The sequence below is a fragment of the Trichosurus vulpecula genome, chromosome 2, assembly GCF_011100635.1.
Source record: "Trichosurus vulpecula isolate mTriVul1 chromosome 2, mTriVul1.pri, whole genome shotgun sequence".
NCBI classification, from domain to species: domain Eukaryota; kingdom Metazoa; phylum Chordata; class Mammalia; order Diprotodontia; family Phalangeridae; genus Trichosurus; species Trichosurus vulpecula.
Window position 1 is genome coordinate 98,939,307 of NC_050574.1, and position 19,576 is coordinate 98,958,882.

At 37.3% G+C, this 19,576-nt stretch overlaps 1 protein-coding gene across 1 annotated transcript in view; it reads right to left on the reverse strand.

Moving 5' to 3' along the window:
• Positions 1-2,801: 2,801 nt before the first annotated feature.
• SETDB2 (SET domain bifurcated histone lysine methyltransferase 2) overlaps positions 2,802-19,576 on the reverse strand; it is a 108,592-nt gene continuing 91,817 nt past the window's right edge. Inside the window, exons 19-23 of the mRNA XM_036743908.1 lie at positions 15,937-16,070; positions 9,263-9,300; positions 7,863-7,997; positions 6,120-6,191; positions 2,802-3,340 (exon numbers count right to left, since the gene is read on the reverse strand). Of these exons, the coding sequence (XP_036599803.1) occupies positions 3,228-3,340; positions 6,120-6,191; positions 7,863-7,997; positions 9,263-9,300; positions 15,937-16,070 (492 nt within the window). The 3' untranslated portion in view covers positions 2,802-3,227. The remainder of the gene's footprint in view (positions 3,341-6,119; positions 6,192-7,862; positions 7,998-9,262; positions 9,301-15,936; positions 16,071-19,576) is intronic.

A 19,576-nucleotide genomic window follows, 5' to 3' on the forward strand; every position in this document is an offset into this window, starting at 1 on the left:
CACTTGCAAGGATTACTAGGCAATTCTGCTAAAACCTGCCAGTTACAAGACTCAGTACATTTAGTGCAGGTCCTTAAATTTTACCTTTCTTGTAACTCGTTCATGTGGTGAAAACCAGCTCAGTCCTCTCGGTTCTAATCTTATTAACAACACACTTATAAGAAGAACATCAAATTAGGAAGCCATAGTTCACTTGAAACTTCAGAGAAGTGAAGTTTTTACATGCCACCTGCTGCTTCTTTATCTAAAAGCTGTACTTGATATCGACACAGCCAGCAACAGACTGAATGAAGAATCTCAAAAAGGGGGGTCTGACTTGTAAAATGAGCCCTTCTGATTAAAGATTTAATATTTACCAAAGAAGACACATATGCTACGGTTAAAAGTACTTTTCTAAATTGGCATTCACTCCATTGTTACTTAACTGTTAAAGACTGGAATGCATGTATTTGATTATTTCTGATTTAAACCTCATAAAGGGGAAAGCTTCCATTTTACTACTTACATCTGCTGTGATGTAAGTTAGCAAATTGTTATGTTGATATATTGAAGAAATTCAAATAACAACTGAATAAAGTACCACAGAAAGCAGAACTCTGAAAACTTTAAAATTATATATATATATATATATATATATATATATATATATATATATAAAATCATCTGACTTTATTGCTTTCTCAGCATTTTCCACTCCAGCTAATTCCACTGCTGACAGTTCCTCCCTTACAAGGATCAGTTGCTGTTAAGAATCTAATCCTATACATGACTACATAGCTACGAGGACTCCCTGTAAGTAGATGATCTCATTCCTAGATTCAATGGCTACACAAATAAATTTATTTTAAAGATGCTAAAGTTTTGTTGTGCTAGAGTCATGTTGGACTCTTTGTGACCCGATTTGGGTCAAGAGGGTCCTACCTTAGTCTTCCCATTTTGCTCTTCCCCCCGCAAAGTCCCTCCCCACCCCAAAAACCTATTCCCTAGATATTCACCGGTAGCAGTTCACAGATCTCACTCCCATTGAGCTGCTGGCATTTTTCTTGAACTGAAATACTGGCTTAATAACAAATATACCTGAAAATCAAGCTCAAAAAGAAAATCCACAGTCCCAAATGACTTAATCTTTAACAGCAAAGTTTCATTAATCACAGCTTAGGACTGGATACAGTCATCATTACTCTCATGTTGTGGCAATAAGTTAGCAATAAAAGTTTGCCAGGCTCCCCCTCCCCACATATACACAAATGCACTCGACATTTTTACCTCTTTCTCTTCTTACTCCCACACAGCAAGTAATTATTATTCTTTCCTTTTTAAAACATGCAATTAAATACTTGATGGGTGTTAATATTATGACAGTAGCCTCTGACAGCCTGATTAATAATTTCACAATATACAAATCAAAAAGAGTTAAATTTTCAAGTGACATGATTTTATCATCTGCTTAGCAGCATTTTTTATATAATGGTTTCCCAGAATTTACTATACAAGAAAGTTTAGAAACAATTACAGTTACAACATCGTGTATTTCAAACATGAAACAAAACTTATAACTAGACAGATTACATCAGTTTGGTTGAATGAATTTCCAAATAATCTTAAATAGAAAAGCATTCATTTTATCACCTTTGGCATTGTTATACTAATCACACCTAGAACCCAGTCTGAGCAATTGTATTCAATTGAAGAGATGATAATCAACATTTATATTGTTCTTGCTGTCTGCCAGATCTTGTGTTCAGCACATCACAATCACATGATTTCCACAGCAAGGTTGGGAGGTGGGTGCTATTTTTATCCCCTTTAAAGATTAGTACACCAGACTAAACAGAGATGAAGTTGTCTAAAATCATATAGCCAACAAATTTACAAAGACCGGATTTTTAATTCATATTCTCCTCAAACCGTGCTCTTTTAGCATTTTTGCCTTAATGCCAAATGTCATTATAAGTTTTTGAGATAAACCTTTACCATATTAAATCGATTTGCATCACAAAATCAAAATCTCAGATTTTCCAAGGGCCATACATCACAAGTACTTCACAGTATAAGGGCCGCTGCTCTCAGGTAGTCTTCTTCCAAAGATTTACAATGGCAGTCTTGTCTCATCCCATCTTTAGGATTCATGAGGATTTTATATTGCTCACATAACAACCAAAATATACTCTTCTAACAGTTCTTCAAGGACAGAATTTTAGTATATTATCTTCAAATAATTCCATGTTGCAAACATATTACTATAGTTTCCATATCAGAAAGAACAATCACATAGCACTTCTCGTATCCTTTTTATCAAATACTTTTTGGTGACTTATTTTTAATTTACCCAAACAATTAAGTTCTGTTATATTATTCACAGAAGTAACACAAAGCATTTTTTCAAAATTAAATTTCACTTACATTCACATTGCTCCCTTAAATAAGCTTCTCTTTTTGTGGGTAAGAAGCAGGATGGTTTTTAAAATTAAAATTATAAACTTGCTTTGAAATTTAGCCTAAACCAACTTCCCTTTCTTTAACCTGATGAGGCCAGGTCAGAGACAATCATGCCTTAGGCCATTACAGGACAAAATCAAATAACTATAAGTAGGATCAACTAAAGGCAGCAAGGTGGTGAAACGGATAGAGCACTGGGGCTGGAGTCAGGAAGACCTGAGTTCAAGTCTGGCCTCAGACACTTACTAGCTGTGTGACCCTGGGCAAGTCACTTAACTTCAATTTGCCTCAGTTTCCTCATCTGCAAAATGAGCTGGAGAATGGAATTGCAAACCACTCCAGTATCTTTGCCAAGAAAACCCCAAGTGGCATCAGACAGAACTGAAACAACAGAACAACAAAGCACCGATTTTTAAAGTCACAGAATCAATCCGATTATTTCATAAGAAAGGTTATGACTTTCTCATAAATCCATATAAAATGTGTTGGCTTGACTAGTCATTTGTTCTAAATCAATCAATAAACATTAAGCACCTGCAGTGTGCCTGGCATTATGCTGAAAGCGTGAGGACACAAAAAGAGGCAGAAGACAATCCCTGTCTTCAATGAGTTCACAATCTAATGGAGAAGAGTTACAAGGGAGGGTTCTACTTGGAAGTGGAGGGAAAAATCATTGGGAAGTCATAGTATAAAACAGTACATTGATACAACATTTTTTAAAAAATTATATAAGTCCCTAATTTAAGAAACAGTAGGGGAAAAAGAAAGGTCGAGAACCAGCTGAATATTTAATTCTGTATATCTTTCTGAGGAGGAAACAAGTTTTCTCTGATATCTTGGAGTGCCTCTATCTTCTTCTCTAGGTGTTTCTGCTCACTCTGAAGTTTTGATATCATAGTGTCTGTGGTAAGAACAAATAAAATCATTTCAGATTATTCTGTTTTTACAGCTTGAAGTGTTGTGCCCTTGCTCACAAGTCACTTCCAGATATCTTTAAATCATTTTAAGATCAATTCTTAATATCAAAATTCTACTTCGTTTTATCCCAAGATTTCTCTGTGAAACATGGTACTCTGATTGGGGAATGGAGGGTAACTATTCATGCCTTTACGTAGGTATATTAGGTCTCACAAAAAAAAGAATTAATAATTTACCAGTTATCTCTCCCTACAAACATACCCACACACACGCACACACACACATGCGCGCATGCGCGCGCACACACACACACACTCTTCATCCAGGGCACAATTCTAGATTTGGTTTTAACCTCACCTTAAAACTAGATAGCAAATCCTTGTTAAGACTCCATCTGTAACTATCATTTAGATTACTTCATGACAGAACATAAAAATCAAATTCCACTGTAAGAAGATGCAGACCACTACCACCTGTGATGTAATTTAATAAGAACATTTGCATCAAGATTCATCATGAAAATGCTTCAGAGATCTTTGGTGGTCAACTGGATAGCACCTTTGGTTTTATCTTTCTTTAGAGTGATCACTGTCTATAGTCCATGAGAATCACCCTAAATAAGGTTACAACTTTTCTCTAATAGGGGAAAATGAGGTTCCCTATCCCTTTTGCAAAGTATTATTTTTTCATTCAGTAATTCATTCACATGTTTAGAGAGCCTTACAAAAAGAAAGGCATTTTTGTGTGTTAAAAAATGATGAGGGTCATCTATCCAGCAAAACTGAATATAACCCTTCAGGGGAAAAAATGGGCATTTAATGAGATAGAGGACTTTTAAGCATTCTTGATGAAAAGCCCAGAGCTGAATAGAAAATCTGACTTTCAAGTACAAGACTCAAGAGAAACATAAAAAAGGTAAACAGGAAAGGGAAATCATAAGAGACTTAATAAGGCTGAACTGTTTACATTCCTACATGGGAAGATATTTGTAACTCATAAGACCTTTCTCATTAGGGCAGTTAGAAGGCATATATGTGTGTGTGTGTCTGTGTGTGTGTCTGTGTGTGTACACACAGAGGACAGAGGTATGAGTTGAATTTACATCTAAAAAATGAAATTAAGGGGTGAGAGAGGAATGTACAAGAGAAAGAGAAAGGGAGAGGTAGAATGGGGTAAATTATCTCACATAAAAGAGGCAAGAAAAAACTTTTTACAGTGGAGGTAGAACAGGGGAGGGAGAGTGAGTGAACCTTACTTACTCTCATCGGACTTGGCTCAAAGAGGGAATAACATATCTATCTTACCTGACAGGAATGTAGGAGGGAAAGGGGATAGAGGGGTGGGGTATGACAGAAGGGAGGGCAGATTGGGGGAGGGGGTGGTCAGAAGCAAAACACTTTTGAGGAGGGACACCGTGAACGGAGAGAGAATAGAATAAGCAAGGACAGGCAATAGGATGGAGGGAAATACAGTTAGCAATAGTAACTGAAAAAAATTTTCAAGCATATTTCTCTGATGAATTCCTTATTTCTGAAACGTGTAGAGAACTGAGTTAAACTTATGAAAGTAAGAGCCATTCTCCAATTGATAAATGAAATGCAAATTAAGACATATTACCTCATACCTATTAGATTGGCTAACAAGACAGAAAAGGCAAATGACAAATTTGGAGGGGATATGGGAAAAATGAGATATTAATGCACTATTGGTAGAGATGTGAACTGATTCAACCATTCTGTAGAACAATCTGGAACTATGCCCAAAGGGCTATAAAATCATGCATACCCTTTGACCCAGTAATACTACTGCTACTAGGCCTGTATCCCAAAAGAGATAAAAAAAAAAACAAAAAGGAAAGGAACCTATATGTACAAAAATTTATAGCAGCTCTTTTCTGGGGGCAAAGAATTAGAAATTGAGGGGATACCCATGAATTGGGGAATGGCTGAACAAGTTGTGGTATGTGATTATGGTGGAATATTATTGTACTATAAGAAATGATGAGCAGGGTACTCTCAGAAAAATCTATAAAGACTTAAATGAGCTGATGCAAAGTGCCATGTACTGTGTAGAAAATAAGAGCAATATCGTAAGATGATTAGCTGTGCATGACTTAGCTATTCTCAGCAATACAATGATCCAAGACAACTCCGAAGGACTTATGATGAAAAATGCTATCCATCCCCAGAGAGAGAACTGATGGTGTCTGAATACAGATTGAAGCATACTTTTTTTTTACTTTCTTTATTTTTCTTGAGTATTTTTTGCCTATGTTTTCTTTTATGACGTGACCATTATGGAAATGTTTTGCATGACTACACATGTATAACCTACATCTAATTGCCTGCCTTCTCAATGGGGGGAAGGAGTGGTGAGGAGGGAGGAAGGGAGAGAATTTGGAACTCAAACTTTTAAAAACGAATGTCGAAATTGTTTTTATATGTAACTGGGGAAAAATAAAATACTAAATAATTTTTTTAAAAAGATAAAAAAATGATGAGGGGTATAGACCTGGGATTTCAATGGTATAGGAAAGTCCCAAAAAGGAACTCCCATTAGCAAATGTTCTGCAACTTACAGGGAAAATACTCTGGGTACTGAGTTGTTAATGGTTACATGGGCAATATATTGCCAGAGGAAGAATTTGAATTCAGGCTTCCTTGACTGGGGGCCAGTTCTCTATTCATTCACTCTTTCAGTACCATAAATGGTTTTATCTAAACTCTGCTGTAATGGTTATTTTATAACTCGAAAGTACCTACCTGTAGATATTTTCCTCAGTGATTTTCTAAACATGGCAGAGTCAAAAAGCAAGTTCGCAATTTCTTGTAATTCTGGGAGGGGAGAAGGGAGAAAGATTCATTTTAGTCAGCTGTCTACATAGGGACCAGACCTTCATTAGTCAATCAACAAGTACATCAAGCACTTCACTGTGTACCGGGAATGCAAAATGATCATTGCCCTCCCTCAACAAACTCACATTAAAACATTCAAACAATACATACCCATCAAAGTATACACAAAGAAGACAAAATTTACACTCCTTGGAAGATAGGTTATGTTAGAACAAATATAAAATAATACTGTGTTCCTTATCAGTGATTTAGAGAAATGAAAAGAATAAGCAGAATTAATTTGCTTTTCATAATTCTCATTCTTAGGAGTAAGGGAATATTATAATTTTGTTGAAGTTTAGTTTATGATCTGTTTGCATCCGTGGTTATAAAGAGTTCATAGCTTCAAATAGGATGCTTCAGATCTTTAGCAAAAAGTTATCAAATTAAGCTTCAATCCAAATGTGAACACCTATAAAATAACTCTCTCCAACAATCTTTTCTTTTTTGTCATTTATGAGAGCTATGCTGTTACAATCTGAATTCTGAATTAGACTATAAAGAGATAGATACACTGTTTTTTAAGGAGACTGAATTCTGCACAAATCACTTTGGAAGACTCATTTGCTTTTCTTAAATTTTAGTTGAGTGTTCTGTGGTTGAATGCAGCTCTTCATTTACGTAATTACATATTTTCTAAGTAAATTTTTATTGATATCTTTTTATATTGCTTCTATTTCCGGATATACCCATTCTCTGTCCATTGCCAGAGAACCATCCCTTTCCACAAAGAATAAAAAGATGATGAAAAAAATGCTAACCAACACCAACACTAACCAACACATCGAGAAAGTCTGAACATGGAACATCTAACCGTGCGCGCATGCACAAACACACACACACCCCTGCAAGAAGGGGAATACATAATTTGTCAAATCTCTTTTGGGGGGGCTAGGCTCATTCATTATGATTTCAATAACCTTCTTATTTAAAATGAGGTTTTACTGGTACCTTTTGTTTTCATATCACTGACATTTCTCAGTGTACATATTATATAATCTTGTGAACAAGATTCTCCCAGAGCCTCTGGAAAGTGTGGGAAGACTTCAAGAGGCACCCTCCTTGCTTCTGTATATTCATCGGTCTTGTGATATAAAAGTTCAAGAATGTTGAACTTGGAGTCAGGATGTCTGGGCTGCCATCCCCACTCAATGTACTAGAACAAACATTTGGGCTCACTAAATACAAGGCAATATGGTAGGCATTTGTATGACTACAAAGACAAAATGTATGAAACAAAGACAAAAACAAAACAGCCCCTGTCCTCATGGAGCTCCTACTCTACTAAAACAGAGATATTAAACTCCCACCAAAACTCCTAAGTGTGGCCTGAACCAGATTAAAATGCAATTGGGAAATGCTTAACAAAATAAATAAAAATTCAACACAACAAAGATAGTATTAATTTGTAGTTTTCTAAGTTAATATGGGGCCAACAAAGATCGGTTTCTATTTGAGTTTAACACCACCGTACTGAACTCTAAACCCTAAAAGGATGTAAAAGAAAAGCAGTAGAAATAGAGAATCTAACAATAAGGAGAAAAATTTGTTGTCTCATTTGCTGGCCTTTAGGTAGGTTCTCCACATTTGAACACGCGATAATCATGGTACCTTTTTCTGAGGTGGTGTTGTCCTTAATCTTGAAGTGAATCCCATCAAGATCCTCTAACAGAGATTCAAATAAATATTCGATGAGCCCACAATTTTTCATCTTCTTCAGCATATCAACTTTTGTTGAGAAAACACCTTTTTGGCACAGAAATTGCTTTAGTGAGCTTCAGTATGTAGTGTCTAGTAGTGAATTTAATGTGACTTAATGCCTAACTAACTCAGTGATGACTAAACAGGAGTAACTGACATCTTTATTATTTTCTAGACATTTTTTACTTGCAATTTCTTAATGGACCCTTTTCTTAGATGAAACTATGAACTGTATTACAAAAGACAGTGATAATAAAAACCTAGGATTGGGGCAAATGTATAGGTCTTTCAGGTGAGACCATTTTGGATATAATTTTCATCTCTTTGAGATGACAAGGCACTAGAGTAGTGTTCTTAGCCTAGGGTCCATGGATAGACTTCAGGGGCTCTTTGAACTTGGATGGGAAAAAAATTACTTTTTTAATTTCCCTAACCTCCAACTAAAATTCATCATTTCCTTTGATTATGAACATAGGCAACAGACATTACTCTGTACCTGGTTCATAGTAGGTACATAATAAATGCTTATGGACTCGAGAAGGGGTCTTTACCAAATTGCCGAAGGAATCCATGGCCCAAAAATAACTAAGAATCCATGCCCTAGAGTACAATATTCCTTTGACATGGCAACTTTATATTATAATATAAGGATAAAAAGTGGAATGTCATTTAATGCATGATATCCTACATTCTAAGCCCTGACTACTCATTTATAGCAGGCCCATTGAAAATACACATATATAGCAAGCCCATAGGCTTGATAAAGTATTTAGAGTAATCCATGCTTCCTAAAATAACAACAAAGCCACAGTAAAGGGCAGGGGAAGGAGTTTTTTAAATTGCATTATCACTGTTTTAAAAGAGAAGAAACATTCATTCATAGGAGTCCAGTGACTTTGCTAAAGGTAAAGAGGGCAAGGCTGTCTTCAGTGTATCTGGAAGGCGCCACATACAGAACAGACAATATGGTCAGTCTGAGAAGAACATTAAGTATTGTAGGGTCCCATATGGTACATTAGTTACAAATTGCTATGGGAGGCAAATTTATTACATTGGGAAAATTAAATCTTAACAAATATAAAATAGGCATTTTAACATGCCATATGGTAAAAAATCCTGGCTGTGTGACCCTAAGCAAGTCACTTGACCTCTCCTTTCCTCACCCAGGAGTCTCCTGTAGCAGTGAAATCACAGGTTTGGATCTTATCCCCACACGTTAAACTTATGCTGTTACTAAAGCCAAACAATAGTTCCATGTTTGGTATCTGATCTAAAGACGTGAATTAAGAAAACAAAGAAGACAAACTTACGGTTGCTTTTTCCAAGGGTGTGTTTTTGGCAGAACACTCTAAAATATGTAATTTAAAAGAATTAGTATTTATTTTGCATTTCTTTGACTTAAAAAATCCTGAAAAACAATTTTTAAAAAAATTTTTCTCAAAGTGATGAACAAAAATGCTGTCTTAAACATTTTAAAAAATACCATCTGTATACCAAAATAAAGTCAAATTGAGTCCACGATTTAAATATAAAGACTGATAAGCAATCTGGGAGAGCAAGGAATAGTTTACCTGTCAGAATAATGGAGAATGGAAGAATTTATGACAAAACAAGATAGAGAACATCGTGAAATGCAAAATGGATGATTTTAAATTTTTTCATAAACAAAGCTGATGCAACCAATATTAGGAGAACACTGGGAAACAATTTTTACAACCACTGTCTCTGATAAAAACCTTATTTCTAAAATATGTAGAGAACTGAGTCAAATTTTTAAGAATACAAGTCATTCCCCAATTGATAAATGGTTAAAGGATATGAACAGGCAGTTTTCAGAGGAAGAAATTAAGCTATCTATAATCATATGAATGCTCTAAATCACTTGATTAGAGAAATGCAAATCAAAACAACTCTTGTACCACTTCACACCTATCAGATTGACTAACATGACAAAATAGGAAAATTTAAAATGCTAGAGAAGATGTGGGAAAATTGTAACACTAATGCATTGTTGGTAGAGTTGTAAACTGATCCAACCAGTTCTCGATTTGTAACTATGCCCAAAGGGCTATAAAAATGTGCATATCCTTTGACCCATAAATGTCACTTCTAGGGCTGTATCCCAAAGAGATCATAAAAATGGGAAAAGGCCCCACATGAACAAAAATATTTATAGTAGTTCTTTTTGTCATGGACAAGAATTGGAAATTGAGGGGATGCCCATCAATTGGAGAACAAGGTGTGTTATATGAATGTAATGGAATACAATTGTGCTATAAGAAATGATGAGCAGAAAAACCTGTAAAGACTTATTTGAACTAATGTCGAGTGAAGTGAGCAGAACCAGGAGAACATTGTACACAGTAACAGCCACATTGTGTGATGACTTTGATAGATTTAGCTCTTCATAGCAATGCAAGGATCTAAGACAACTCCAAAAGACTCATGATAGAAAATGCTATCCACATCCAAAGAAAGAACTATGGAGTCTTGAATGCAAATCGAAGCAGACTCTTTGCTCTCTTTTTTTGTTTTGTTTTGTTTCTCCTTTCTCGTGGTTTCTCCCATTGGTCCTAATTCTTTTTTACAACATGACTAATGTGAAAATGTTTAACAGGAATGTGTATGTAGAGCCTATATCAGATTGTATGCCATTTTGGGGAGGGGGGAGGGGAAGAAGGCAAAGAAAATTTAAAACTCAAAAGCTTATGAAAGTGAATGTTGAAAACTGAAAATAAATTAATTAAAACATTTCTGTATCAAGCAAGGGCCCTTATATCTCTGTGATTCTTTGTGTGGTTTTCCTATTCATATATTCATTCGTTCTTTCTCTCCCTTTCCAAATTCTTAAGGCTCAACTCTGTCCCTAGGTACTCAAAAAAAAAAAAACAAGGACTCTGAAGTCAGAAAACCTGGGTTCAATTCTTAATACCTCTTACATATTACTGCTTCTTACTCCTACTACCTTTTTGGACTTGTGTAAGTCATTTAAGCTCATTAGGCCTCAGTTTTCCTCATAAGTAAGATAAGGTTGGATTAGATGAACAATGGTCCCTTCTAGATATCTTATCTATGACCCTATTGTGATAAGAGAATTTTTCTGTCTTGTCTTTATGACTGCCATTTCCTTAAGACAACTAGTCACATAACTAGCTGGACCCTGAAGAATTTAACTGACATCAAATTAAAGCTCTGGGGATTGGCTAGTTAGTGATAAGAGAATTTCTGGCTCTATTTATAGCTACATGGAAGATGGATTAGAGAGGGGAGAGACTGGAGACAAGGAGACAAATAGTCCAGTTGAGGGGATGGCACCTGAACTAGAGTGGTGGCTGTGCATGGAGAGAAGATGGTAGAGACAAGGTATTTTGGAGATACAGAATAAACAAAATCGGTTGGATTTGGTAGGAGGTGAGAAAGAGCAAAGAGTTGAGACTGATTTTGAGGCTTTGAATCTGTTGCCTGGAAGGCTGGTGGTGCCCTTGAAAAAAATAAGTAGGGAAAGAGGAGGAAAAGAACGAACTTATTAATTTTGTCTCTGAGATGCTGCTATGGGACATGAAGTTGGAGATGCCTAGCAGCCAAGGAGTGATGTAGGATTACAACTTAGGAGAGAGAGGTTAAGTCAAGTCACTGTGATGAATGAAAAACCTGAGAGACAGTGCTTCTGGGTAATTAATAACCAATGTATTAATTAGGCTAGCTGGCAAACAATAAATTTATAGTCTGGTTTCGGTAACCAAAGACAAAAACATGGAGAGCCTGAAAGCTTTAAATATTTTTTGAAAAGCAGTGCTCCTGACAAGTGAAAATCAGCCCTGATTAGTGGACATTTAACGAGTAGGTGGGCTAAAAGTCTCCTGCTGAGAGCATGGCTTGATCATGAGACTCTGCTGCCTCCAGCAATCTGGACTGGGGAATCCATCTCCAACCAGATCACTCTAGTTGGTTTTCTGCTTCATGAGCTGGGTCACCCTAAACTCTAAAAGAGGGGAACAAGGACAAGGGCTCCTTCCCCTACCCCCACCCCCACCCCCACCCCTTAAGAACTCAACTAGATGGGATTCTGTTTACACTCTGAACAGAAGAAAGGTTAAGTCTCTTAGTTGTGTGGATTCCTGCCCAAGATTGAAGAGCATATTTCCTTGAGGGCTAGGACAACCTCATCAATCAGTCATGTCCTTCAGAGATGGACTTTTTATGGGTGCTGGGCCTTAAGTGAGCAAATAAAAGGGAAAAGCCTAGCTCCCAAATTAATAATTGGTTATTATTATAGAATAGTAAAATAATTTCTATGAGTCAACAAGTATTTATTAAGCCGTTACTATGTGGTGGGCACTGTGCTGAGTTCTGGGGATACACAGAAAAGCAAAAACACTGTCCCTTCCCTTAAGGAGCTCACATTCCAATGGGAGAGACAATGTTTAAGTAATTATGCATGTACAGGATGCATACTGAGTGGGAGGGAAGGATCTCAGAGGGAACTCATTGGGGTATGAGACTAGGAAAAGGTCTCCTATTAAAAAGTGGGATTAGAGCTGAATCTTGAAGGAAGTCAGGGAAGCCATGAAGGAGAAGTGAAAAGGAAGAGCACATTCCATAGATGAGGGACAGCCAGTGCAAGAGAACAGTCTGGAGATGGAGTGTCCTGTGCAAGCAGGCCAGTGCAGCTTGGATGGCAGTGTTTAGAGAACTCCAAAGCTAACATAGCATGATTTTCTCAAAAAAAGTAGCAACTGCACAGCTTTGGGCTGAATGGAAATTCTTTTCTCCATCCAAGGAATCATCAGGAAGTTCCCTAACCCACAGAGGTCAAGCTCCCTGAAGCTGCCTTTCCTCAGTGGGTCTATTTTGTTCTCTCACAGTTCTTAGATGGATGAATCATTTGTTATCGTTCCATTTTTCTGATGATGTGGTTAAACCGTGCCCCTATCCCATTCTGCCCTCTGCCTTCTCAAAGTTTATCCCTGATGCTTGGCTCCTGCTGGAATGGTGGCTTGGATATGTAGATTTGGGCATCATCTATATATGGATACTTGAACCCTTGGGAGCTGATGAGATAATCAAGAGATTTGTAGAGTTTGTAGAAATAGGAGGAAAGAGGGCTCAGGTTCAGGGGGTGGGAGATGGTATCCAACAAAGGACAACGAAAGAAAGTTGATCAGATAGGCAGAAGGAAAACTAGAAGAGCTTCTTTATTGAAATGAGCAAAAGCTTAGCCTTCTGCATAGTTCTGCTATAGTTCTTCAAGCTGTGGAAACTGGAGGAGCTAGTGTTTAAGCTACAGACAGAGGGAATAGTTCCTAGTTCTGCCTAAAAGGACACCGTTTCTAAATCTGTGTACTGAACACTTCCTCCCACTATTCTGAAGTTCAAGAATCATTTGCTGAGATGGCATAGTAAAGACAGCAGCTATGAAAGATGCCCCTCTTCCTCCTCCATGCTCCTCATAAACCTGAGGCATGCTGTGCTATAAATACACATACCATCGATGAGAAGAGAGAGAACAGGGTACATTAGTAGAGGCACATACTTGGGGATCATGGAGTCAAGGCATCTCTGGTATTCATGAGAAAGGTTGATTCCTATTTGAGCATGGTATCTATTCATCATAGGTTCACTTCAAATAGGTTCCCCTGCCTTAGGCATGTAGAACAGTGGTGTCTAGCTCAAAGAGAAATGAGGGGCCACTAAACTGTATATAAGGATCTCTACAGGCTGTATGTTGACTTAGTTTGCAAATGTAATATTATCTATGTTTTATTTAATTTTTATCTATTTTGTTAAATATTTCCCAATTACATTTTAATCTGGTTTGGGCTGTATTCAGGAGTGTTATGGGCCATGTGTTTTGACACCTCTGATGCCCAGTATATTTCATTAGAGTATGTACCCAATGGTTTTGTTTTTTCATAACATCCTCTCTAGAATACCTCCTCAAATAAGCTCTCATAAATTTGTAGGTTGGGTCACTACTACTACTACTTCAGTTTCAAGCTATAGTTCACAAGCCCCTATTGGTGAGTTACCTTTAAAAATCAGCCAGAAGATCCAATCACTTCAAAGCAAAGGCATTTTTACTAAGATGATATAGGAAAAACAGTAGCTTATAAAACATTTTCCCTCATAAATTTGTGGCTTACTCTCCCACAAATATATATAGTGTTAGTGGGAAGAGTGAGCACCTATTTACAATGGTAATGAGTCATGTACATAGAGAATATATGGGACCAAGACAACTCAGGCTTCTGGTACCATTAAACACTCATGTCATTTCCTGTGGAATTTTCACACAGATCTCTCCTCCTCTGTTGGGCAAGTTACTCAGCTGGGCTCTACAGAATCGGCTTCTGGTACTATTAAGCACTCATGTCATTTCCTGTGGAATTTTCACACAGATCTCTCCTCCTCCATTGGGCAAGTTACTCAGCTGGGCTCTACAGAATTGCCCTTCTCCATGACTCAACAATTAGCAAGAGCTATTTCTCCTTTAATCCATGGTTGTCTTTCTTGTCTTTGTCAGAGGTCACAATCTTTAAATCTGCTTCCTGCTCCTAACTGTCTGTGTCTCACTAGAAAATGTGTCTTTGCTCCAGGGGGTAATGAGCCAGTTCAAAGTGGGTAGCGAGAGCCAACTATTAAATTTTCAGTGTGAGCATTTACACTTTGGAAACTGGCAAATGCTACAAAGCAGGGTTAGACAATCAACAAAACAATAACTTACTGTTTATTCTTTGTCTCTTAAAACAAGACAATTTAACAATAAATTGTTGGTTCTTAAGAAGGCAATGGAAAAAATGTTAATGTAGGTTAAACTTAAAAGTGTCCATGCACATTTTGGGGGGGGGGAGAAAGCTGGTTGTTAAACATTTACCAGCACACCCCTGCACTGCTTATTAATTAGGATCTCATAATTACTGCCTTTTCTCTACCCATACCATTACCACCTTTACACAGGTCTCCATCAGGTACCTCTTGCTTGGACCACTACAATAAATGCTGAATTGGTTCCTGTGCTTCAAGTCTATCCCTTTGCTAATCAATCTTTCACACAGCTGTCAGATTAATATTCTTATCCCACATATCTAATCGTGTTATTCTCTGGTTCACAATTCTCAGTAGCTTCCAACTGCTGCTAGGATAAAGTAATAATAGTTAACACTGATGTGGCACCTTACAAAGTACTTTTGTGTGTGTGTGTGTGTGTGTATATGTGTGTGTGTGTATATATATATATATATGTTGGAGTTTAATAATATTTTTCCAATTTTATATAAAGACAATTTTAGCACTCATTTTTACCAAGTTTTGAGTTCCAAATTTTTCTTCTTCCCTCCCCTCCCCTCTTCCTAAAATGGTAAGCAATTTGATATAGATTATATATGTACAGTCATGTAAAACATATTTTCATATTAGTCACAGTTGTAAAAGAATAAATAGATCAAAAGGAAAAAAGACACAAAGAAAACCAAAGAAAGTGAAAATAGTATGCTTGGATCTGCATTTGGAGTCTATCAGTTCTTTCTCTGGATGTGGGTGTGCTTTACATATATTATATTATTTCTTTTTTTCTCCTAACAATGACAAATAGGTGCTATTATTATCTTCATTTTACAGATGAGAAAACTGAAGCAAACAGAGGTTAAGTGACTTGCTTAGTCTCACAGCTAGTAAGTAAAATAGGATTCAGACCCAGGTCTTCCTGACTTCATATCCACATTCTATCCACTAAGTCATCTAGCTGCTTGGCCTGGCTTTCAAGTCTTTCCACAATCTACCTCCTTTCAGACTTACTTTTCATTTGTTCCAGCCAAACTGGCCTATTTCTTCTTCCCTGAACTTAGCATTTGATCTCCTACTATCCCTGTGGCTTTGGACTGTTGCTGTTGTTGTACAAATGCTATTTGTCAAGTTCAAAATAACAAAAAATAAAAGTGCTCTTTCCTAAATTAAAAACATGCATAGTAAAGTTTTGATTAAGTACTTGTAAGTTCCACCATGTTCATCAGCTTGCATTGTTGCTTGGTCTTGTCTGGCGCAGAAGAAATGGTAATTCTTGGAACATTTTTTAACATCACATCCCACAGTAGCTCCTTTCTTAAGGCAATATGAGCATTTCTGAAAAAAATGAATAAACTATATTGAGCCAATTGTTTGTTATACCAGCTTTTATTCTATTTAAGAAGTACTGTTGACAAAAACAGCTTGGAAAACTGGAAAACAGTATGGCAGAAACTAGGTATAGACCAACATCTCACACCATATACCAAGATAAGGTCAAAATGAGTACATGATTTACACATAAAGGGTGATACCATGAGCAAGTTAAGAGAGCATGGAATAGTTTATCTGTCAGGATTTATGGATAAGGGAAGAATTTAGGACCAAAGAAGATAGAGCATTTCAAAATGTAAAATAGATCATTTTAATTATATAAAATTAAAAAGTTTTTGCACAAACAAAACCAATGTAACCAAAATTATAAAGAAAGCAGAAAACGGGGGGGGGGAATTTTTTGCAACAAGTATCTCTGATAAAGGCTTCATTCCTCAAATATATAGAGAACTGAGTCAAATTTATAAAAATACAAGTCATTCTCCATTTGATAAATTGTCAAAGAATATGAACAGACAGTTTTCAGACAAAGAAATCAAAGCTTTCTACAGACATGAAAAATGCTCTAAATCACTATTAATCAGAGAAATGTGAATTAAAACAACTCTGAGGTACCATCTCACCCTATCAGAGTGGCTAATATTACAAAAAAAGGAAAATGCTGGATGTTGGAGAGGATGTGGAAAAATTGGGACACAATGCTCTGTTGGTAGAGTTGTGAACTGATCCAACCATTCTGGAGAGCAATTTGGAAGTATGTCCAAAGGACTATATAACTGTGCATACCCTTTGATCCAGCAATAGGCTTATATTGCTAGGCTTATATCCCAAAGACATCCAAAAAAAGAGAAAAGTACCTATTTGTAGAAAAATATTTACAGCAGCTCTCTTTGTGGTGGCTAAGAATTGTAAATCAATTGGATACCCATCAATTGGGGAATGACTAAACAAGATGTGGTATATAATTGTAATAGAATAGTATTGTGCTATAAGAAATGACAAGCAGGATGATTTCAGAAAAACCTGGAAAGACTTTCCTGAACTGATGCAGGGTGAAGTGAGAAGAAATAAAACACTGTACACAGTAACAGCAGCATTGTGCCGTGAAGAACTGTGAATGACTTAGCTATTCTCAGCAATACAATGATCCAAGACAATCCTAAAGGACTAATGATGAAACATACCATCTACCTCCAGAGAAAGAACTGATATCGATTGAATATAGACTGAAGCATGCTATTTTTCACTTTCTTTCTTTAATGTTTTTTCTTTCATTCGAGTCTTGTACGAGATGACTAATATGGAAATGACTTACATAATTGCACATGTATAACAGCTATCTGATTGCTTACCATCTTAGGGAGAGGGAAGGGGAGAGAGAGAGGGAGGAATAGAATTTGGAAATCAAAACGTTAAATAAAAATGTTTAAAAAATTTAAAAATAATAATTATTGTCAAATTACTACTAAAGCCCTTGCCCCTTTATGGTTCACAGGTGACACTCTGTCAATCTTCCATCTTTGGTCATCCTCATCATCTTATTTCCCTGCTATTCCTATACCCAAGCTCTAGAACACTAGTAGAAGTCATGCATCCAGGTCAGCTGGGTCACTACAAATTCATGTTATCTGCTGTAGGAGCAACATCTGCCATGTAGGCTAGGCTAGTTTTTTCCGTAAGAAGTATGCAAAATGTTCTCAAGACTTAACTGGTTGTGGGGATCTAGATTCAGGCCACTGATGCAGCTTTCTGGTAGCCTCAGTACAAAAACCAGTCCACGAGAAGGAAAGGGGTAGTTCTCCTTCAGACTCAACAGACACATCAGCATGGCCCACAGTGGGGAGTTGCCCTCAACTGAATCAATGATATATCCTTGCCTCATTTTGTTCCAACTTCCAACCTGGAGCATCAGACCAGCCTGAGTCAAGCATGGCCAGCAATATTATTGAACCTCAATCAGGCCCTAATTGCTGTATGAAAATCATTTTATTTATTTCTCTTTGACTCTTATACTCCAGATCTTTCTGCAGGTCCCCAATTCCATCTCCACTGCCCTTTCTCTCAGGAGAAGATCTCCCCACCTATCTTACTGGGAAGATCTAAGCCATTCATTATGAGTTCTCTATCTCCTCTACTTAACACCTTAAAACTTTTCTACATTTCAGCCCATCTCCTCCTCTGCTCCATTTTCCAAAGCTAAGGTGAGCCTTATCCTTGCTAAAACTAACCCCTTTCTTATATTCTTCATCCCATATTCTCCAGTTTTCTCAAAGATCTTGTTGATTAATGAATTAATTGATCTCACCCCATTAATCATTGTGTCTCATCTTCACCCTCTCTTTACCTTCTCTGCTGCCTAATAACATGCCTTCTTCTTCTTGTTGTTCAGTTATATTCAGTTATGTCTGACTCTCTGTGACCCCATTTGGAATTTTCTTGGCAAAAATATTAGAGTGGTTTGCTATTTTCTTCTCTAGTTTACAGATGAGGAAATGAAGGCAAATAGGGATAAGGGACTTGCCTAGGGTCACATGGCTAGTGAGTGTCTGAGGCCACATTTGAACTCACGAAGAGGAATCTTCCTGACTCCAGCACTCTATTCACTGCATCACCTAGCTGCCCCTAGCTTTCGCCATCTTAAAAAAATCCCTTTATATTAATAAAAATGACTAAAATGTCCATAACTTCTGACCTAGAGATTCCAATGCTAGGAATATACTACAAGCAGGCCAAAGACAGTATGAAAGGTCCCATATTTACTAAAACATAGCAAGGAGAGGATTCTGGGAAAATGATGGAGTAGGTCAGAAAATTCCAAGTTCTCAAGATTTTCCCCCATAAAAGAGTTAAAATAGCACCTTAGGGAGAACGAAGTGTGGGTGGAGACAAAGAAAAACAGGGGCACAACCAGGATCTTCCCGGGACAGTTTGAGGAGATCTGAAGAAAAATCCCAGTACTGGGTTTGGTCTTTGCAACGAGTAAACACCTTCAGGCTTGGTTCCGTTTTAACAACACACAGCAAGTCCTGGGGTTAGTTGGTCTGAGAGGCTGCCTCCGCCCCAGCCACTGGAACTCTTCATCCTGGGATAGTGAGGGGAGTCATACGTTCGAGCCCAGGAAGATTGCAGGAACCTCTATTGATGAGGAATGCTGGACCCAGCAGTGCTGTGAAGAGAGGTGGGGGCGAGAAGGAACCAGCACACGCCCTATGAGTGCAGAAGCACTGGGGCAGAAAGCCCTGGGCACTTACAGGAGGTTGGAAGTTTGGCTTTGGTTCTAGGCTAGAAGGAAGAACTGAAGATCTGGGCAAGAGGCACCATTTCCCATATCCCAGGGCTAGAGGTGATTAAAAAATCAAGTTACTACCACACACACACACACACACACACACACACACACACACACACACAAATGCACAGGCAAAGGAGAAAGAATCCAACCATAGAAACCTATTATGGAAATAGAGATGACTGGGCTTCATCTTCAGAGGAGGATATTGAAGTAAAGA